The 23,259-nt window shown below is 40.4% G+C and overlaps 2 protein-coding genes across 2 annotated transcripts in view; both read right to left on the bottom strand.

Moving 5' to 3' along the window:
* The window catches only part of lg01h7orf57 (linkage group 01 C7orf57 homolog), a 31,588-nt gene extending 23,490 nt beyond the window's left edge, over positions 1 to 8,098 (bottom strand). The window contains exons 1-4 of the mRNA XM_062043790.1: positions 7,984 to 8,098; positions 1,118 to 1,168; positions 866 to 1,039; positions 707 to 794 (exon numbers count right to left, since the gene is read on the bottom strand). Of these exons, the coding sequence (XP_061899774.1) occupies positions 707 to 794; positions 866 to 1,039; positions 1,118 to 1,160 (305 nt within the window). The 5' untranslated portion in view covers positions 1,161 to 1,168; positions 7,984 to 8,098. The remainder of the gene's footprint in view (positions 1 to 706; positions 795 to 865; positions 1,040 to 1,117; positions 1,169 to 7,983) is intronic.
* Positions 8,099 to 10,009: 1,911 nt separating this feature from the next.
* Positions 10,010 to 21,716, bottom strand: LOC133648011 (four and a half LIM domains protein 2-like). The gene is made up of 6 exons (XM_062043781.1): positions 21,709 to 21,716; positions 19,532 to 19,687; positions 19,287 to 19,461; positions 15,678 to 15,847; positions 15,426 to 15,612; positions 10,010 to 10,321 (listed from the first exon to the last, which is right to left on the bottom strand). Exons 2-6 carry the CDS (start codon positions 19,685 to 19,687, stop codon positions 10,170 to 10,172), a joined length of 840 nt encoding a protein of 279 aa, XP_061899765.1. The 5' UTR covers positions 21,709 to 21,716; the 3' UTR covers positions 10,010 to 10,169.
* Between the last annotated feature and the right edge of the window lie 1,543 nt (positions 21,717 to 23,259).

Raw genomic sequence — 23,259 nt, 5'->3', positions numbered from 1 at the left:
TTAATCTGTCGATTATTACTTCGATTAATCGATTAATAATCGGATAAAAGAGACAAACTACATTTGTATCCTTTCCAGTATTTTATTGAAAAAAAACAGCATACTGGCACCATACTTATTTTGATTATTGTTTCTCAGCTGTTTGTACATGTTGCATTTATAAATAAAGGTTTATTTTAAAAAAATAAAATAATTTTTAAAAAAAATTTTTTTAAACCCTCTGCGCATGCGCATAGCATAGATCCAACGAATCGATGACTAAATTAATCGGCAACTATTTTTATAATCGATTTTAATCGATTAGTTGTTGCAGCCCTAATATATATATATATATATATATATATATATATATATATATATATATATATATATATATAGTCAACACATGTCGTCAATATATATATATATATATATATATATATATATATATATATAGTCAACACACGTCGTCAAAAACATACGGATTTACATAGAAATTACTCATTTGAGTCTCATATTTTATTTCCACAAAAGCGGTCGACAATTTTTGTCAAATTTCTCAGGTTAAACTGACACTTTTCGAAGAACACAAGAGGACCAGGACTTGAGTTGGTCGACATGAACGGGTTCTACTGTATTGTTGTTTTTTTCCCCAGATAGAAAAGGTGAGGCGCCAAAATGTGGCAAAACAACCGTACTAAACCAGACTTTGTGTTGATTTATTTACCTGTTTGAGTGATCACCTGCAAACCAGTCATTTGGACTGTAGGCTTTCTTAGGTTGGTCATCATCATCATCATCATGGCTCAACAGTCCTTCAGGGGGGGTCAGAGCAACACATTACAATTGCGCAACATGTTAAAGCATAGATCTGAGAAATGACTACCTTTGTGGCCACCTTGCTTTGCAAGCTTAGTATAGTCGGAGTCTGACGCAAAGATCCCAACACGCCGGCCACTGACCCTCTCTGCTGGGGCACTTTGGTCGGCACTCTGGGACAGACCGGGGATCTGGGACGTCGGCCCTCCCGCGCCACTGACCGCTGATGCTGGCTTGATGCCTGCAATGGATACAGTGATTGACATTTTGAATCATGATTGCTAGCTTTGACCAGGAAATGCATGAAGTAAGTTATTACCTCCAGGCTTAGTCCGTCGATGGTTGGGTACAACAGCACTCATAGTCAAATCTGAAGAACAAAATCAATGTCAATCAATCAATGTTTACTTATATAGCCCTAAATCACAAGTGTCTCAGACGGCTGCACAAGCCACAATGACATCAGATCCTACATCAGGGCAAGAAAAAACAAAACCCAATGGGATAACAATGAGAAACATAGGAGGGGAGCGGTGCAATGGACGTCGAGTGGATCTAGTTAATAGTGTGAGAGTCCAGTCCATAGTGGATCTAGCATAATAGTGTGAGAGTCCAGTCCATAGTGGATCTAGCATAATAGTGTGAGAGTCCAGTCCATAGTGGATCTAGCATAATAGTGTGAGAGTCCAGTCCATAGTGGATCTAACATAATAGTGTGAGAGTCCAGTCCATAGTGGATCCAACATAATAGTGAGAGTCCAGTCCATAGTGGATCTAGCATAATAGTGTGAGAGTCCAGTCCATAGTGGATCTAGCATAATAGTAAGAGAGTCCAGTCCACAGTGGATCTAACATAATAGTGAGAGTCCAGTCAATAGTGGATCTAACATAATAGTGTGAGAGTCCAGTCCATAGTGGATGTAACATAATAGTGAGAGTCCAGTCCATAGTGGATCTAAAATAATATTGTGAGAGTCCAGGCCATAGTGGATCTGACATAATATTGTGAGAGTCCAGTCCATAGTGGATCTAACATAATAGTGTGAGAGTCCAGTCCATAGTGGATCTATCATATTAGTGTGAGAGTCCAGTCCATAGTGGATCTAGCATATTAGTGTGAGAGTCCAGTCCATAGTGGATCTAGCATAATAGTGTGAGAGTCCAGTCCATAGTGGATCTAGCATAATAGTGTGAGAGTCCAGTCCATAGTGGATCTAGCATAATAGTGTGAGAGTCCAGTCCATAGTGGATCTAGCATAATAGTGAGAGTCCAGTCCATAGTGGATCTAGCATAATAGTGTGAGAGTCCAGTCCATAGTGGATCTAACATAATAGTGTGAGAGTCTAGTCCATAGTGGATCTAACATAATAGTGAGAGTCCAGTCCATAGTGGATCTAACATAATAGTGTGAGAGTCCAGTCCATAGTGGATCTAGCATAAGTGTGATAGAGTCCAGTCCATAGTGGATCTAAAATAATAGTGTGCGAGTCCAGTCTATAGTGGATCTAACATAATAGTGTGAGAGTCCAGTCCATAGTGGATCTAGCATAATAGTGTGAGAGTCCAGTCCATAGTGGATCTAGCATAATAGTGTGAGAGTCCAGTCCATAGTGGATCTAGCATAATAGTGTGAGAGTCCAGTCCATAGTGGATCTAGCATAATAGTGTGAGAGTCCAGTCCATAGTGGATCTAGCATAATAGTGTGAGATTCCAGTCCATAGTGGATCTAACATAATAATGTGAGAGTCCAGTCCATAGAGGATCTAACATAATAGTGTGAGAGTCCAGTCCATAGTGGATCTAACATAATAGTGTGAGAGTCCAGTCCATAGTGGATCTAGCATAATAGTGTGAGAGTCCAGTCCATAGTGGATCTAACATAATAGTGAGAGTCTAGTCCATAGTGGATCTGAAATAATATTGTGAGAGTCCAGTCCATAGTGGATCTAACATAATAGTGTGAGAGTCCAGTCCATAGTAGATCTAGCATATGTGTGATAGAGTCTAGTCCATTGTGGATCTAACATAATAGTGTGAGAGTCCAGTCAATAGTGGATCTAACATAATATTGTGAGAGTCCAGTCCATAGTGGATCTAACATAATAGTGAGAGTCCAGTCCATTTGATGTATTTGAACAAAAGACAAGCTACCATGACCACCCCCGAACTGTGAACCATCACTATAGACACTTTTCACCTTTGATCACTAAAGACACTTTTAACTGCTGCTGTGACCCAATGTCACCTCCATATTCATACTGTTGACTATCAATCAGAATGTGCAATGATGTAATGTTACTTACTGTGCCTTGTATGTACATTTTTATTTTTATTTTAGCCAAGTACCGAGTGACTTGTTGAAGGCTGGACTAGCAAAGTAAGATTTTCATTGTACGGCAAACTGTTTAACTGTGCATATGACAATAAACAATCTTGAAAAGTGGGGCCAGCAGGAGACCATCAAATGGGCATTTATTATTTTTTAACAATATATTATTATGTACTGTACTGGTAGTGAGAGTATAGCCTGTCTAAGTAAGAAGACTACTTAGTTTTTTTGTAAAACAACACCATTAATATAACCGTTAATAAAAGGAAGGATAGGGAAATACGTCATTGTTATAAACTACAGCACGTTATATTTAACAATAAAAGGAAGGATAGGGAAATACGTCATTGTTATAAACTGCAGCACGTTATATCTAACAATTACCGTCTATGCAATTGCGCTCTGGAATAATGTTGTGAATGACATCTGCTGGGTCCCTTCCTAACAGGTATTTACTTACCAACAAAGTCAAAGGGATATCTTCTAAATCATTCATGGGTATTACCCTGTGAAGACTGTGATGGTTAGATACAAGAAGGACATTGATGTTACCTGCACCTTATGTAACATGCATGCAGAGACAGTTTACCACCTGTTTTGGACTTGTGAAAGCCCTCCATCACTATGGCAGGCATCTGTCGCTTCATCCTGGACAATATTCATGACAAATTTGTGCTTTGTTTTAAAGATGTGCTATTTGGATTTACACTGCATGAATTTTTTTTTTTTTTTTACCTTTGCAACCTCATTATATTATTGCTAGGGATGTCCGATAATGGCTTTTTGCAGATATCCGATATTCCGATATTGTCCAACTCTTTAATTACCGATACCGATATCAACCGATATATGCAGTCGTGGAATTAACACATTATTATGCCTAATTTGGACAACCATGTATGGTGAAGATAAGGTACTTTTTAAAAAAAATAATAAAATAAGATAACTAAATTAAAAACATTTTCTTGAATAAAAAAGAAAGTAAAACAATATAAAAACAGTTACATAGAAACTAGTAATTAATGAAAATGAGTAAAATTAACTCTTAAAGGTTAGTACTATTAGTGGACCAGCAGCACGCACAATCATGTGTGCTTACGGACTGTATCCCTTGCAGACTGTATTGATATATATTGATATATAATGTAGGAACCAGAATATTGATAACAGAAAGAAATGGGGGGAGGGAGGTTTTTGGGGTTGGTGCACTAATTGTAAGTGTATCTTGTGTTTTTTATGTTGATTTAATAAAAATTTAAAAAAAACAAAAAACTGATACAGATAATAAAAAAACCGATACCGATAATTTCCGATATTACATGTTAACGCATTTATCGGCCGATAATACATCCCTAATTAAGTTTTATATTCACATATTCAATTATCCCCTCAACTCCCCCCAAAATGGATTAACTCGCTGGAATAAAAAAGACAATATAACATACATCCATAAACGTGGACGCATGTGGAAAATTGCAATATATTTATCTGTACAGAAATCTATTTATTTATATATATTTATTTAGTTTATATATATCTATTTATGTATATTTATTTATTTATGTATGCACCTTATTGCTTTTTTATCCTGCACTACCATGAGTTTGTGTAACGAAATTTCGTTATCATCTGTGCTGTAAAGTTCAAATTTGAATGACAATAAAAAGGAAGTCTAAGTAAGTTTCTCACTACCCGACTTGTTTTTTGTGCCTTTAAAAAAAGAACTGGAACTCTACGTTAAAACACTCTCTACCACGAACAACCAAAAAGCTGTGAAAACGAGGACGCTGTGTTCCAAATTTAAGTTATGTACTGCAGTGTTTTTCAACCTTTTTTGAAGCAAGGCACATTTTTTTAATTAAAAAAAAAGGAGGCACACCACCAGCAGGAAACGTTAAAAAAAAATTAAACTCTGCCAGGTCGTCATGCCTTATTTTGAGTTTGTTTGTGTTTCCCTGTGTGTAGTGCTTTAGTTCTTGTCTGGCGCTTTTATTTTGGTGGCCCTTCCTGTTTTGTTGGTGTTTCATGTCTTCCTTTGAGCGCTATTCCTCGCACCTGCGTTGTGTTAGCAAGCAAGACTATTTACGTTGTTGCTATCCTTCTGTGTGGACATTGTCGTGTACGGATGTACTTTGTGGACGCCGTAAGTTTTTGCTGTCGTCCAGCATTTTGCTTCTGTTTACTTTGTAGCCAGTTCAGTTTTACTTTCGCTTTGCATAGCCATTGCCTTTTCCTTTCCCTTTTGTTCATTTTTGGTTTAAGCATTGCATACCTTTTTTTTTCCTACACGCTGCGGTCTGCATATTGGGATCACAACAAACCATCCTCGTCTCACCCGACACATTCCGACTTTTACAAAGCAATGAACTACCCGCTGCCCCCTACTGACACGGAGTATTACGTGGTTACCCTGCAGAGTTCTACACAGCAGACACTAAGCAACGGCACATTATTTGCAGATTATAATTATTCCATCCATCCATCCATCCATCCATTTTCTACCGCTTGTCCCTTTTGGAGTCGCGGGGGTGCTGGAGCCTATCTCAGCTGCATACGGGCGGAATGCGGGGTACACCCTGGCAAGTCGCCACAGGGCCAACACAGACAGACAGACAACATACTCAGTGGCCTAGTGGTTAGAGCGTCCGCCCTGAGTTCGGTAGGTTCTGAGTTCAAACCCCGGCCGAGTCATACCAAAGACTATATAAAAAAATGGGACCCTTTACCTCCCTGCTTGGCACTCAGCATCAAGGGTTGGAATTGGGGGTTAAATCACCAAAAAATGATTACCGGGCGCGGCCACCGCTGCTGCCCACTACTCCCCTCACCTCCCAGGGGGTGATCAAGGGTGATGGGTCAAATGCAGAGAATAATTTCGCCATACCCGGTGTGTGTGTGACAATCATTGGTACTTTAACATTCACATACAATTATTGATATGCAAAAAATATATTTTTTGGACCAATTAGGTGAAGCTGCATAATATCCCACGGCACACGAGCCAATATGTCACGGCACACTAGTGCGCCGCGGCACAGTGGTTGAAAAACACTGATTTAAGGAAATTGAGTGAGCCTATGGCTTTGCACTTTGTTATATATACATATATATTTTGTAGGGGTGTAACGGTAAGTGTATTTGTATTGAACAGTTTCGGTACGGGGGTTGCGGTTCGGTTCGGAGGTGTACCGAACGAGTTTCCACACGGACATATTAAGTAGCGTACCGCACGTTGTGTAACCAATGCACACCGACCAATGCACACCGAGGCACAACACACGGCATGCTAGCAGCTAACGGGCTACGATAGACTGACCATACGTCCTCTTTTCACCGGACATGTCCTCTTTTGCGGAGCTGTCAGGGCGGACTTTCTTAAATGCCTCAAATGTCCGGCATTGTGAGTTAGGGTTGTGCGTATTTTCAATGTACGTTGAGGGTTAAGAAGGGGTTAAAAACAAAACAAATTGTGCGCGCCGCAGCATCGGTGAGGGAGGGGCAGAGACAGAGAGAGCGAGAGAGTTATGATAAACGCGCATGCGTCGCCAGGCTCTGCTTTTTATCCATAGATTTATCGGATTTAATTTTTTATTATCTATAGCAGGGGTGTCAAAAGTGTGCCCCGGAGGCCATTTGCGGCCCACAGCTAATGTTTTAAAGGCCCACGGCACATTCTAAAAATACTATTCAAATAAACAAAAACATAACAAAAGTGAAATAAAAAACCTTAAAGGTTAAATGTAATTTAGAAAAAGTTGTTTTTTCTTCTTTCAAACTGTCATTTCAAAACATAATATTGAATCAAAATCAATGTTATTATGAATTATTGACCTATCCAAGGTTCCCATTACTTCACATCAAATATTCCACTAAGAAAAATATTTTTGGTGGAAGATTTTGCAAATTTGGTAAATAAATAACCCAAAAATGTATATTTTGTTGTTTTCTTACCGAAAATGAACCGAACCGTGACCTCTAAACCGAGGTAGGGTTTTGTGTGCAGTTACACCCCTAATATTTTGCATTCTATTTTAGTTACTTTGAATTTACGTGGGCAGCACGGTGGTAGAGGGGTTAGTGCGTCTGCCTCACAATACGAAGGTCCTGAGTAGTCGTGAGTTCAATCCCGGCCTCTGGATCTTTCTGTGGGGAGTTTGCATGTTCTCCCTGTGACTGCGTGGGTTCCCTCCGGGTACTCCGGCTTCCTCCCACCTCCAAAGACATGCACCTGGGGATAGGTTGATTGGCAACACTAAATGGTCCCTAGTGTGTGAATGTTGAGTGTGAATGTTGTCTGTCTGTCTGTGTTGGCCCTGCGATGAGGTGGCAACTTGTCCAGGGTGTACCACGCCTTCCGCCCGATTGTAGCTGAGGTAAGCTCCAGCTCCCCCCGCGACCCCGAAGGAATAGGCAGTAGGAAATGGATGGATGGATGGATGATTTTCAACCCCCTGGCGCTGTTTTGTACTGTTTTTTGTACTTACTTTGATAATTATTTCTCAACTGTTTGTAAATGTTGAAATGTATAAATAAAGGTTTATAAAATAAAAAAAATTTAAAAAAAAATTGAACGATTACCGTTTTAAATTACATTGTGCGGGTATAGCCTACCTTTCGGTTCATTTCGAATTACAGAATGATGACATTTAAAAATAAATGGATGCCCTCGATCTGTCGGGAAGCCGCTTAACCGCCCAATATTTGTAACAATGCTTGCTAATGCGGGTAGCCGCCTCGCTAAACATGCTAGCTAACGTGACAGCGCCGAAACAACGGAGACAGCCAAAAGATCTAGGAAAATTACATGTTTGCAATATAAGGCTTTATAAATGTCTATATGTTGGAAAAAATTACCGTCTCTTGCTTCTCGTCCTGCAAATACGTTGGTAAGATAGACTGAGGAATGACGGTAGGAATCACTTCCGGCGGCTTCAGAGGCGAACTTCCGGTCAAAAAATCAAAGATCGCGTATTTGTGTACATGTTCGTCTTTCTTTCTTCCCAGTTGGCGTTTATGACGCAGCAACTCGCAAAAATGATAAGCGAGTCGTCATTGAAATTGTCCTACATTACGTTTAGTGCTTTTTGTCTAATAATACATACAAAGGCTGTCTTTCAAATTGCGCACTTCCGTACCTTCAACTCTTACTCACGCAGTATTTTTTAAATGACTTTTCCCAACTTTAACAAACGCAACATTTGTCCATTCCTTTTTAATTCTAATTCTTTTTAATTTTAATTTTTAATTATAATTAATTCCTTTTTATTCTCATCGTAACACGTGATCTAAATACGGGTAGCTACGTCAGCGCGCTGTAGCAGCCAATGGCAATAAAGCCTGGTTACGTCACTCAACTTGCGTCCCCTCTGTCGGCGTCTTGTTTGATCTATGGACATGACGTGGTACAAAAATACAGGAAAAAAACATACACTCTCCAAAAAACGTAATAAAACAAAAATAAAGGAGGTGCACGGCAAAACGTGTACTTGAAGATAAAAGCAAGGCCGGCAACACTCGTGTCCTTCTTAATAATTTCAATACAAACTGCGCAGGCGCTAACAAACAGACCTGTCTTCGTCAGCGGGCAATTTCCAACAGGAAGTGATGCCCTTAAATAGGCACAGCTGTGCTCAACATATTAAATAAAAAACAACTTCAAAAATGAAAGTGCACACATTATAGACGAAATGTAAAATTGTACAAAATAAATCACAGACTCAGTGCAGTATCATAGGAAAATAAATAAAGCAATAAAAAAATGCTAAATAAAAAAAAAACGTTTTGTTTTTTCCCCTATTATATGATTTCCTATGATACTGTACTGAGTCTGATTTATTTTGTAAAAAAAAAAAGCAAAAAACCCCACGTTTTTTTATTGCTTTATTTATTTTCCTATGATATTTTTTCCTATGATACTGTACTGAGTCTTTGATTTATTTTGTATAAAAAAATGCAAACAAAAAATGTTTTTTTATGCTTTATTTATTTTCCCATGATATAATTTCCTATGATGCTGTCCTGAGTCTTCGATTTATTTCGTACAATTTTCCATTTTGTCTATTATTTTTGCACTTTCATTTTTGAAGTTGTTCTTGATTTATTATGTTTTTTTTTTTTTTGTCATAAAGAAATACAATCATGTGTGCTTACGGACTGTATCGATTTATATTGATATATAGTGTATGTATTGTGTTTTTTATATTGATTTAATTTTTTTAAAAAAATAAAAATTCTTGTGAGGCTGCGGCCCGGTACCGGTCGGCCCGGTGGTTGGGGACCACTGCTCTAGATCACTAAGATCTTCTGAGACCAATCTGTTAGCGGTTCCCAGAGTAAACTCAAATCAAGGGAGAGCATCATTCAGTCACTATGCAACAAATAGCTGGAATAAACTTCCTGAAGATGTCAGCCTCTCCCCAACTCTGACTACTTTTAAAACTAGACTGAAGACTTTTATGTTCACCTTAGCTTTCAGTTAAATCTTTTAATCTTTTAATCTTTTAACTTTTAACGTCCGCACTGTTTTTATTTTTATTGTCTGCATTTTAATTTTGCTTTTATTTTCTTTCATTTCACTTTGTTGTCTGTGAAGCACTTTGAGTCTGCCTTGTGTATGAAAAGCGCTATACAAATAAAGTTGCCTTGCCTTGCCTTGCCTAAAAATCTTAGCTGTCAAAGATTATTCCCAGTGTACTTGTTTAAAATATGGCTTATTTTTCTTGTCTTAATGGCTTATCTTATCAGAACATTTTATCCCTATTAGCTTCGGCTCACCTTTAAAGGGGTGCAACATACTGTATCTAGTTATTGTATATTTGTGACTTATGCACTCAAAATGAAAGCCCACTAATATTTTTGTATTGTATTTTATTAGGGGAAAATGAAGCCAGATACATTTTTTTTCCAGACACAAATATAAAATGTCTTATTAAAACGAGCGTCAGTGCATACAGAATAATTCATTAGAAATGTAATGTGTGTGTGACGCAAAAAAAAAAGGCAAATATGAGGGTTTGAAGAATAACAGGGCTTGTCTTTGTCTAGATGTCTTTGCCACAGTCAGGGCAGAAGATGTCCTCGTTGCATGACAGGAAATCTCGGCCCACCAAAGACACGCAGCACCTCTTGCAGTTGAAGCAGTCATGGTGCCACTGGCGCTGCTTGAAGGAAATGTACTTGCTGCCTCCGATGCCTGAACAAAAGCATACAAATGTGGAGGGGAAAAAACATCTCCTGATCAGGGTAATATAATTAGGTTGTAATTTGATATTTTGCAGACAAGGAAGCATGTGCTCTCATGTCACAAGTCAATTAGAAAATGACATCGCACCCTCAACTTAAAGGCCTACTGAAAGCCACTACTACCGACCACGCAGTCTGATAGTTTATATATCAATGATGAAATCTTAACATTGCAACACATGCCAATACGGCCGGGTTAACTTATAAAGTGACATTTTAAACTTCCCGGGAAACTTCCGCTTGAAAACGTTGCGGTATGATGACGTATGCGCGTGACGTCACGAGGTCAAGGGAAGTGTTTGGACCCAATTCAAATACCTCTGTTTTCTTCGACAAAATTCCACAGTATTCTGGACATCTGTGTTGGTGAATCTTTTGCAATTTGTTTAATGGACAATGGAGACTGCAACGAAGAAAGTTGTAGGTGCGATCGGTGTATTAGCGGCTGGCTGCAGCAACACCAACACCAGGAGGTTGTGTTGTGTTTTGAGGAGGATAGCAGACGCACTACGGTGAGTACAGCTTTGGCTTCCAAACATTTGATCGCTTGCCCGTACGTGCGTGTCGATATGTGCATGTCACGTACGTAACTTTGGGGAAATATATGTTTCTTGCCGACTCTGATGGCGGCCGGGGTGTCGTCAAAAGCGTACAACGCCCGCTGCCGCTGCCGCATCTAAGTTAGCTTCTATTTTTTTAGCTTCGCCAAGCTGAAAATTATTAACCGTGTATTTACATGTTCATGGTTTAATAGTATTGTTGATCTTCTGTCTATTCTTCCAGTCAGGGTTTTTTTAAATTTAGTTTCTATCTGCATTTGAGACTGATGCTATCACGTTAGCTCCGTAGCTAAGTTAGCTTCTATTTTTTTTAGCTTCGCCAAGCTGAAGATTATTAACCGTGTATTTAGATGTTCATGGTTTAATAGTATTGTTGATCTTCTGTCTATTCTTCCAGTCAGGGTTTTTTTAAATTTAGTTTCTATCTGCATTTGAGACTGATGCTATCACGTTAGCTCCGTAGCTAAGTTAGCTTCTATTTTTTTTAGCTTCGCCAAGCTGAAGATTATTAACCGTGTATTTAGATGTTCATGGTTTAATAGTATTGTTGATCTTCAATCAATCAATCAATGTTTATGTATATGTCTATCCTTCCAGTCAGGGTTTTTTTTAATTTAGTTTCTATCTGCATTTGAGACTGATGCTATCACGTTCGCTCCGTAGCTAAGTTAGCTTCTATTTTTTCTAGCTTCGCCAAGCTGAAAATTATTAACCGTGTATTTACATGTTCATGGTTTAATAGTATTGTTGATCTTCTGTCTATCCTTCCAGTCAGGGTTTTTTTTAATTTAGTTTCTATCTGCATTTGAGACTGATGCTATCACGTTAGCTCCGTAGCTAAGTTAGCTTCTATTTTTTTTTAGCTTCGCCAAGCTGAAAATTATTAACCGTGTATTTACATGTTCATGGTTTAATAGTATTGTTGATCTTCAATCAATCAATCAATGTTTATTTATGTCTATCCTTCCAGTCAGGGTTTTTTTAAATTTAGTTTCTATCTGCATTTGAGACTGATGCTATCACGTTAGCTCCGTAGCTAAGTTAGCTTCTATTTTTTTTAGCTTCGCCAAGCTGAAAATTATTAACCGTGTATTTACATGTTCATGGTTTAATAGTATTGTTGATCTTCTGTCTATCCTTCCAGTCAGGGTTTTTTAAAATTTTGTTTCTATCTGCATTTGAGCCTGCTATCACGTTAGCTCTGTAGCTAAGTTAGCTTCTATTTTTTTAGCTTCGCCAAGCTGAAAATTATTAACCGTGTATTTACATGTTCATGGTCTAATAGTATTGTTGATCTTCTGTCTATCCTTCCAGTCAGGGTTTTTTTTTATTTAGTTTCTATCTGCATTTGAGACTGATGCTATCACGTTAGCTCCGTAGCTAAGTTAGCTTCTATTTTTTTTAGCTTCGCCAAGCTGAAAATTATTAACCGTGTATTTACATGTTCATGGTTTAATAGTAATGTTGATCTTCTGTCTATCCTTCCAGTCAGGGTTTTTTTTTATTTAGTTTCTATCTGCATTTGAGACTGATGCTATCACGTTAGCTCCGTAGCTAAGTTAGCTTCTATGTTTTTTAGCTTCGCCAAGCTGAAAATTATTAACCGTGTATTTACATGTTCATGGTTTAATAGTATTGTTGATCTTCTGTCTATCCTTCCAGTCAGGGTTTTTAAAAAAATTTGTTTCTATCTGCATTTGAGCCTGCTATCACGTTAGCTCTGTAGCTAAGTTAGCTTCTATTTTTTTAGCTTCGCCAAGCTGAAAATTATTAACCGTGTATTTACATGTTCAGTCACTGTGAATGTCCATTTCGCGTTCTCGACTCTCATTTTCAAGAGGATATAGTATCTGAGGTAGTTTAAAATACAAATCCGTGATCCACAATAGAAAAAGGAGAGAGTGTGGAATCCAATGAGCCAGCTTGTACCTAAGTTACGGTCAGAGCGAAAAAAGATACACCCCGCACTACACTGTAGTCCTTCACTCTAAAGTTCTTCATCCACGAATCTTTCATCTTCGTCAAATTAATGGGGTAATCGTCGCTTTCTCGGTCCGAATGTCTCTCGCTCCATTGTAAACAAAGCGGAATTGTGAGGAATCCTTTGTCTTGTGACGTCACGCTACTTCCGGTAGTGGCAAGGGTTGTTTTTATCAGATACCAAAAGTTGCGATCTTTATCGCCGTTGTTCTATACTAAATCCTTTCAGCAAAAATATGGCAATATCGCGAAATGATCAAGTATGACACATAGAATGGATCTGCTATTCCCGTTTAAATAAAAACATTTCATTTCAGTAGGCCTTTAATAGTTACATAATAACAGTGGCGGGCCATGCGTTTCCCACCTAGGCCTTCAGTGATGTCCGACTTCAATGATTACCTCTCAAAATACCATCGTTGATGTCACCACGTGACCATTGCTGGAGAAATACTATACAGGAACACATTTACTACTGACCAACTGCATGTCTGTCTGGACTGGAGCCTGCAGGGCCTCAGACTGGAAGACTCTGCAGGACGGCGGAAAAGATCATCAGGACTCCTCTTCCTCCTATCGAGGAGATCGCAAAAAGCCGCTGCCTGACCAGGGCTCAGAAAAATCTGCAGAGACTCCTCCCACCCCCACCGAGGACTGTTTTCACTGCTGGACTCTAGAAAGAGGTTCCGTAGCAGAACCTCCAGGTTCTGTAACAGCTTCTTCCCTCAGGCCGTAAGACTCTTGAACGCATCATAATAATACCCTCAATTCCCCCCCAAAAATGGATTAAGTGGCTGGAATATAAAGACAATATAACATACATCCATAAACCTGGATGCATATGCAAAAGTGCAATATATTTATTTTGTTCTTATCTGTACTGTAAAGTTCAAATTTGAATGACAATAAAAGGAAGTCTATATAAGTCTAAGTCTATTTACGCACTACTGGGCATTGAATAACCTCAACAGTGTATAAAACGGGTTATTTTCTGGCGCATTTAAAAATCAATTAAAACGCATCATTAATTAAAACATATACCGTAAATTTCCCTGCTTGGCTTATGCAACTTCCGGTCAATAAAGTTTGATTGAAAGTACACACTTCTCAAAGATACATTAACTGCCCTGACCACATGGTGGCGACAAATACACATGTAACAATGTTAATTAAATGACAAGCATGACACACTTTAACAACAAGAGTTTGTAACAGAACATCTACTGTCAACAACTCGTGATCTGATTGGCTATCGCAACTGTCTATCAACTGTATGTGTTCTCAAATTCATCCGCCAACGGTCCCGATGAGTATCCAATCACAGGAGGCGTAAATGTCACGTTCAACGTAATAATAATAATAATTAGAGATGTCCGATAATATCGGCCTGCCGATATTATCGGCCGATATATGCGTTAAAATGTAATATCGGAAATTATCGGTATCGTTTTTTTTATTATCGGTATCGTTTTTTTTTTATTTTATTTTTTTTATTAAATCAACATAAAAAACACAAGATACACTTACAATTAGTGCACCAACCCAAAAAACCTCCCTCCCCCCATTTACACTCATTCACACAAAAGGGTTGTTTCTTTCTGTTATTAATATTCTGGTTCCTACATTATATATCAATATATATCAATACAGTCTGCAAGGGATACAGTCCGTAAGCACACATGATTGTGCGTGCTGCTGGTCCACTAATAGTACTAACCTTTAAGAGTTAATTTTACTCATTTTCATTCATTACTAGTTTCTATGTAACTGTTTTTATATTGTTGTACTTTCTTTTTTATTCAAGAAAATGTTTTTAATTTATTTATCTTATTTTACTAATTTTTAAAAAAAGTACCTTATCTTCACTATACCTGGTTGTCCAAATTAGGCATAATAATGTGTTAATTCCACGACTGCATATATCGGTTGATATCGGTATCGGTAATTAAAGAGTTGGACAATATCGGAATATCTGATATCGGCAAAAAGCCATTATCGGACATCCCTAATAATAATAATAGATTTTATTTGTAAAAAGCACTTTACATTGAGTAAACAACCTCAAAGTGCTACAGTGTATTAAAAAAAATAAAAAAGATAATAATACAATAAAAAATAAATTAAAATAAAAACTAGAACAGCCAAATAGCTAAAACTAGTATGAATATATCTTAAAAAAAGTCTTTTTTTTAAAAAGAAGGGTTTTTAAGCCTTTTTTAAAAGCATCCACAGTCTGTGGTGCCCTCAGGTGGTCAGGGAGAGCGTTCCACAGACTGGGAGCGGCGGAGCAGAAAGCCCGGTCTGAGGCCAGCTAGAAGGCCTTACTGACAACAAATCGTGATCTGATTGGCTATCGCAATTATCTATCAACTGTATGTGCCCGTTCACTTACAGTGCACAGACATTGTTGATTCTGAAGGCTTTCGGTAGATTTGGTACAGCGTGGCAACATAAGCTCGCTGAATTCTGATTGGATACAAATGTTAAGCATTTCGATGAAATTCCTTGACTCACCACTTATAGGGGTGGTGCAATTAGCACATTTCTTAGCAAACAGGTTGCAGAAACAGTCGAAGCAGTAGGCGGAATCATCCCGAGAGGTGAAACGCTGGCCTGCAAGTTGCTGCTTGCATCCAATGCAGACAAAGCATTCTTTATGCCAGGGCTGGTCGTAGTAGCTGACCCCTCCTGTGGTGATGGGCTGAAAGATGTCAGCCGTGTTACGACAAGAACACTATTTCATGACATGTGCATGTTTTCCCTTACCTTCTCGCAGTGGACGCACTGCAGGGCAAAGTGCTTCCCGTAGCAGCCCAGGCAGTAGTTGTTGGCGTCCTTCTGGACGAAGCTCCTGGTGCCGACGGGCTGTTGGCAAGATTTGCAAGTGAAGCAGCTCTCATGCCAGCTGTTGCCTTTATGCTCCATCTTCTTCGAGCCTTGGAGGGTGTCACACACAGTGAGTAGTACACTTTTTATTTATTAAGTGCTTTTCAAGGCACTGAAGGAGGTCGGACTAAAAGCCACAAGGAACAAACACAGAGCAGTCAAACAACCAGTAAAAGTAATAATGGCTTTGGTCAATTAAAAAGTAGAGAATACGGACGTGCGAGTACTCATGCAAGAGTCGTTCAAAACTTTGTTTTTTTGCTGAATCGGGACTCACAGATACTTGTCTCCATTAACTCACTCACCCTTGCTACCAATATCTCAGTTAAAAAAGGAAACAATTTAAAAAGACGGGATCAATAAAGCACCCCGACTTTCTTCGTTCTTTCAATTTTGTCAGAAAAGTTGCAAGTACGGGAAGGCGGGGAGAAAAGTGAGAAAAGTCGGCAAAAATCCCCAAAAATGTTCAAAATACCTACCCAGGTTCGAGTTCCACAAGTCTCGCCGCCGGCCGCGCAAGGCCCGGGATGCCCAAAATGTCCATAACACACCCAGTTGCAATCCCCAATCCCAATCACGAGTGGAGTTCATCGGATTACCCACGCCTGTAGGCGCAGGGTAGACACATGTTGGGCTACTCAGTACGGCACACGTGCAGCCCCCGGACATCACAGACCTGTTATTGCTCAATCTCGATCTCGCGTGGCTGAACGCCACTTGTCCTTCTTAGAAGTTCGGACGCTGACCGCACCGGGCCGCGTAACTAGTTATCATGCCAGAGTCTCGTTCTTGTATGTCTTTTAAACTTTATTATCTGGTCATGCATCAAACCAAATTATATGATCATATATCCCAGAGAGTATGGGGTATCGGACTGTCTGATTGTGGCGGTCCGCTCCCTGTTTGATCAGTGTCAGAACTTGGTTCACATTGCCGGCAGTAAGTCGGACCCGTCTTCAGTGAGGGTTGGACTCTGCCAAGGCTGCCCTTTGTCACCGATTCTGTTCATAACTTTTATGGACAGAATTTCTAGGCACAGTCAAGGCATTGAGGGGATCCGGTTTGGTGGCTGCAGGATTAGGTCTCTGCTTTTTGCAGATGATGTGGTCCTGATGGCTTCATCTGGCCAAGATCTTCAGCTCTCGCTGGATCGGTTCGCAGCCGAGTGTGAAGCGACTGGGATGAGAATCAGCACCTCCAAGTCCGAGTTCATGGTTCTCGCCCGGAAAAGGGTGGAGTGCCATATCCGGGTTGGGGAGGAGACCCTGCCCCAAGTGGAGGAGTTCAAGTACCTCGGAGTCTTGTTCACGAGTGAGGGAAGAGTGGATCATGAGATCGACAGGCGGATCAGTGCGGCATTTTCAGTAATGCGGACGCTGTATCGATCCGTTGTGGTGAAGAAGGAGCTGAGCCGGAAGGCAAAGCTCTCAATGTAGCGGTTGATCTACATTCCCATCCTCACCTATGGTCATGAACTTTGGGTTATGACCGAAAGGACAAGATCACGGGTACAAGCGGCCGAAATGAGCTTCCTCCGCCGGGTGGCGGGTCTCTCCCTTAGAGATAGAGTGAGAAGCTCTGTCATCCGGGAGGAGCTCAAAGTAAAGAGAGGAGCCAGATGAGGTGGTTCGGGCATCTGGTCAGGATGCCACCCTAGGGAGGTGTTTAGGGCACGTCCGACCGGTAGGAGGCCACGGGGCAGACCCAGGACACGTTGGGAAGACTACATCTCCCGGCTGGCCTGGGAACGCCTCCGGATCCCCCGTCAGGAGCTGGACGAAATGGCTGGGGAGAGGTAAGTCTGGGCTTTCCCTGCTTACGCTGCTGCCCCTGTGACCCCACCTCGGATAAGCGGAAGAAGATGGATGGATGAATATCCCAATCATTATTTTGTTAAAATAAAAACAAATACTTAAATATTTATGTTAGAATAATTATGTATATATTATCACACAACTCTTATGCTTAAGGGCCGTTGCTATAGTTATTATCAATTGTGCTGAAATTGTATTTTTTTTGTCTGTGCAAAGCTGGCAATCCAAAAGATTGCAAGCCAGTCTCGTATAAGTGTTTGTTTCCAGAATCGGCCTGCTGACTGCCAAGGCCGAACATCGAGTACCGTGACGCAGACAGAGCAGAGACAAGGCGATATCACGACTGTCGGCACATTTGCATTTTTGTATAATCATATATTGTGTCTAACTGGAGCTGTCGAGATTACCCCCCTTCCCTCAGCGACAGCTTCAGTGATGTAACAAGGGACCTCCCAAATTAATAGAGGAAGCACGTGGATCTGTAACTAGAGTACAGCCCAAAACACGTCGCTCCTCAATTGAGCAAAATTTAACTCTGTCTCTGCATGATTCCTTGCTTCTCGTCTGTTTAATAGATGTCATCAGTGTTTGAACCTGACAATTTACTTGTCACCCCGACGAAGGAAATCAGCCATCAATTTTTCTGTAGAAAATAATATGTATAAGAAATTGTATAATAATATCATGAGAAGATTATACAATAATATTCATATATATTCACTGTCACAAGCGGCCTTTAAACCAACTTCACACCCCTGCCTTCAATCAACTCTCATTTCCCCTCACTGTCCGAGCTCGCTGCATCACAGGCTTGACAAAATGAACACATTACTCACTCAGTCTTTGAGGTACGACTCTCGGGTGCTCAATGCAAACTTGAGTTTTGATGACTCACGAGTTGTTAAAGACTTGACTTTCACTCAAGGGTATTGTCAGGTTCAAACACTGAAGACATCTATTAAACAAGAAAAGAGGCAAAGAATTAAACAGAGACAGAATTCAATTTGGACTCAATTGAGGAGAAACGCCTGGACACACTGTACTCTTGTACAGTCTCCAGCACGCTCTGCCAAAAGATTGCACTCCTTCCTTATTTGACTTTCTCCGACCACCTGACCACTGCTTCCACTTCCAGAGGGAGGTGGGTCGTAAACAGCGTTGCCTTTGGTTACAGAATAGTTCAAAAGAAGAGGTCGTAAAACAGTTCAAAAAGAGTTCCACAAAAAAATAGTTTAAAGAGAGTTTGTAAAATACTTCAAAAAGAGGTCCATAAAATACTTCAAAAAAAGTTTGTAAAATACTTCAAAAAGAGGTCGTCTGGAAATTGGGCAGATCCTTGGTTCTCTCCGCTTTGAAGTACTTGGGTTAGAACAATATCTTTCTGTTGATTACCGTACATGAGAGAAAACAGGAACCCCTTCATCCCTACACAGTGGAGTTTCACGAGCCTTACTCTTGGTAGGTTTCAAAGACAGCTTTTGTATTCTTGTCAGGAACTCAATGGAATACAACGTTTTTGTGATGATTTAGAAACAATTATCCTAACAGGTATTTTAATCAAGACTCACATCTGCGGGGCTAACTTGTCGCACAGTTTCTCCGCCTGGGCTTTGTGACGAGTGACCCATGAGGACTGAAGTCAGTGAAAGGATTGGAGTAAAGAGGTGGCTCTCACCTGGCAGTATAGTCCTCAGACATGCGGAACACTTTGCCGAGAACTGGTTGCGGTAGCAGGCCGTGCATACCAGCATATCGTCCTTGGTGACGAACGGCTGATTGACCAGAGGATGGCTGCACTTGCTGCAGGTGAAGCAGTCGTCGTGCCAGTGGAGGTCCTTGAAAGTCACATCCTGGCGAAGACGGCGCAGAGTGAGAGGTTGGTTAAGAGGTCGGGCGTGCAGGAGGGTGTGCGGGTCTCGCCTTGCTGGTGTGGCCGATCAGCTTGTGGCACGCCACGCAGTTGTTGCAGCACAGAGTCTCGTAGCACTTTATGCAATGCGGCCGTTCTTCCTTCAGGATGTACTGCAGCCCATAAAGGGACACCTGACACTCGCTGCAGCCACGAGGCACGGCCATCTTCACGGAACAAGCACTATTGCGGTATTAGCTATTTTCATGTGCACAGCGAGTTTAAAGGCCTACTGAAAGCCACTACTAGCGACCACGCAGTCTGATAGTTTATACATCAATGATGAAATCTTAACATTGCAACACATGCCAATACGGCCGGGTTAACTTATAAAGTGCAATTTTAAATTTCCCGGCAAACTTCCGGCTGAAAAGGTCTATGTATGATGACGTATGCGCGTGCCGCCAATCGTTGAAACGGAAGTATTGGTACCCCATTGAATCCAATACAAAAAAGCTCTGTTTTCATCTCAAAATTCCACAGTATTCTGGACATCTGTGTTGGTGAATCTTTTGCAATTTGTTTAATGAACAATGGAGACTGCAAAGAAGAAAGTTGTAGGTGGGATCGGTGTATTAGCGGCGGACTACAGCAACACAACCAGGAGGACTTTGAGGATAGCAGACGCGCTAGCCGAACGACCTCACCTTGACTTCCTCCGTCTCCGGGCCGCCAACCGCATCGGTGATCGGATGAAGTCCTTCGTCGTACCGTCGATCGCTGGAACGCAGGTGAGCACGGGTGTTGATGAGCAGATGAGAGGTTGCATAGGTGCAGAGCTAATGTTTTTAGCATAGTTCTGTCGAGGTTCCGTAGCTAAGTTAGCTTCAATGGCGTCGTTAGCAACAGCATTGCTAAGCTTCGCCAAGCTGGAAAGCATTAACCGTGTATTTACACTACCGTTCAAAAGTTTGGGGTCACATTGAAATGTCCTTAAGGAAAAGCACTGTACTTTTCAATGAAGATAACTTTAAACTAGTCTTAACTTTAAAGAAATACACTCTATACATTGCTAATGTGGTAAATGACTATTCTAGCTGCAAATGTCTGGTTTTTGGTGCAATATCTACATACCGGTAGGTGTATAGAGGCCCATTTCCAGCAACTATCACTCCAGTGTTCTAATGGTACAATGTGTTTGCTCATTGGCTCAGAAGGCTAATTGATGATTAGAAAACCCTTGTGCAATCATGTTCACACATCTGAAAACAGTTTAGCTCGTTACAGAAGCTACAAAACTGACCTTCCTTTGAGCAGATTGAGTTTCTGGAGCATCACATTTGTGGGGTCAATTAAACGCTCAAAATGGCCAGAAAAAGAGAACTTTCATCTGAAACTCGACAGTCTATTCTTGTTCTTAGAAATGAAGGCTATTCCACAAAATTGTTTGGGTGACCCCAAACTTTTGAACGGTAGTGTACATGTCCAGAGTTTGGTAGTATTGTTGATATTCTGTAGATCCTTCCAGTCAGGGACTTATTTGTTTCTATATGCAGTAAAGCCCGATGCTATCATGTTAGCTCAGTAGCTAAAGTGCTTCACAGATGTATTGTCGTGGAGATAAAAGTCACTGTGAATGTCCATTTCGCGTTCTCGACTCTCATTTTCAAGAGGATATAGTATCCGAGGTGGTTTAAAATACAAATCCGTGATCCACAATAGAAAAAGGAGAAAGTGTGGAATCCAATGAACCCTTGTACCTAAATTACGGTCAGAGCGAAAAAAGATACGTCCTGCACTGCACTCTAGTCCTTCACTCTCACTTTCCTCATCCACGAATCTTTCATCCTCGCTCAAATTAATGGGGTAATCGTCGCTTTCTCGGTCCGAATCTCTCTAGCTGCATTGTAAACAATGGGGAAATGTGAGGAGTCCTTCCTCCGGTGTCGTCACGCTACTTCCGGTACAGGCAAGGCTTTTTTTTTAATCAGAGACCAAAAGTTGCGAACTTTATCGTCGATGTTCTCTACTAAATCCTTTCAGCAAAAATATGGCAATATCGCGAAATGATCAAGTATGACACATAGAATGGATCTGCTATCCCCGTTTAAATAAGAAAAATTCATTTCAGTAGGCCTTTAAAGACGAAAGGCAAAAAGGAGTCAAATAAAGCATTCACATGTTTGATCGGGAGTGATCCTCCCGTTGATAAAGCTTACCAAAAGACGCAAAGCAATGAAAAGCGTACCTGTTGCAGGAGTGCAGCTGGAGTGGAAGCTCACGCCACACTTGGAGAGCTGTGCTTTATAAGCGGTGCAGGGGGCGAAACCGTATTTTTTAATTCAAGTCCACTGCTTTCCCATTAAAGAGGGTTTTTTTCCCCAGACAAATATTCAGAATACGTGTGTTATAATTTTCTGTAATGACTTTATTTAATGACATAATTGTACCAAGAATGCGCTGTCGAATATGTTACTTGATTTCCACCCAACTCTCCTCCTTCTTTTAAACCTCATTAGTTGTTGCCGCCCACCGTCAGCTCTCTCCTCATAGGAACGCCAAACAAGCCAGTTTACATAAAAGCACGAATGACTTGATTGAATTACGTGCGAGTTGAGGCACGATGTGTGAATGACTGCAGCTTGTTTGTTTACCGCCCTCAAATACATCTTACTTATATGCATCAAGTAGGGGTGTAACGGTACACAACAATTTCGGTTCGGTACGTACCTCGGTTTAGAGTTCAGGGTTCGGTTCATTTTCGGTACAGTAAGAAAACAACAAAATATCAAATTTTGGGTTATTTATTTACCAAATTTGCAAAATCTTCCACCAAAAATATTTCTCTTAGTGGAATATTTGATGTGAAGTAATGGGAACCTTGGATAGGTCAATAATTCATGATAACATTGATTTTGATTCAATATTATGTTTTGAGCAATGACAGTTTCAAAGAAAAAAAAACAGCTTTGTTTTATTAGTCAACATTGCAACTTTTTCTAAATTACACTTAAAGGCCTACTGAAAGCCACTACTAGCGACCACGCAGTCTGATAGTTTATATATCAATGATGAAATCTTAACATTGCAACACATGCCAATACGGCCGGGTTAACTTATAAAGTGACATTTTAAATTTCCCGCGAAATATCCGGCTGAAAACGTCTCGGTATGATGACGTATGCGCGTGACGTCACGGATTGTAGCGGACATTTATGGACAGCATAAGTCGTCTGTTTTCATCACAAAATTCCACAGTATTCTGGACATCTGTGTTGGTGAATCTTTTGCAATTTGTTCAATGAACAATGGAGACAGCAAAGAAGAAAGCTGTAGGTGGGAAGCGGTGTATTTCGGCCGGCTGCAGCAACACAAACACAGCCGATGTTTCATTGTTTACATTCCCGAAAGATGACAGTCAAGCTTTACCATTGGCCTGTGGAGAACTGGGACAACAGAGACTCTTACCAGGAGGACTTTGAGTTGGATACGCAGACGCGGTACCGTGAGTACGCAGCTGCGGCTTCCAAACATTTGATCGCTTGCCCGTATGTGCATGTCACGTACGTAACTTTGGGTAATTTGAGGAAATATATGTGCTGTATGAACTTTGCGGAGGTGAACGGTGCTTTGGGCTGTGGGATTGAGTGTGTTGTGCGGGTGTTTGATTTGTATTGGCGGGTTATATGGACAGGAGGGGGAGGTGTTTGTTATGCGGGATTAATTTGTGGCATATTAAATATAAGCCTGGTTGTGTTGTGGCTAATAGAGTATATATATGTCTTGTGTTTATTTACTG

The sequence above is a fragment of the Entelurus aequoreus genome, linkage group LG01, assembly GCF_033978785.1.
Source record: "Entelurus aequoreus isolate RoL-2023_Sb linkage group LG01, RoL_Eaeq_v1.1, whole genome shotgun sequence".
NCBI lineage: Eukaryota > Metazoa > Chordata > Actinopteri > Syngnathiformes > Syngnathidae > Entelurus > Entelurus aequoreus.
The sequence above is the reverse complement of the archived record's forward strand: the minus strand, read 5'-3'. Positions and strand labels throughout refer to the sequence as shown.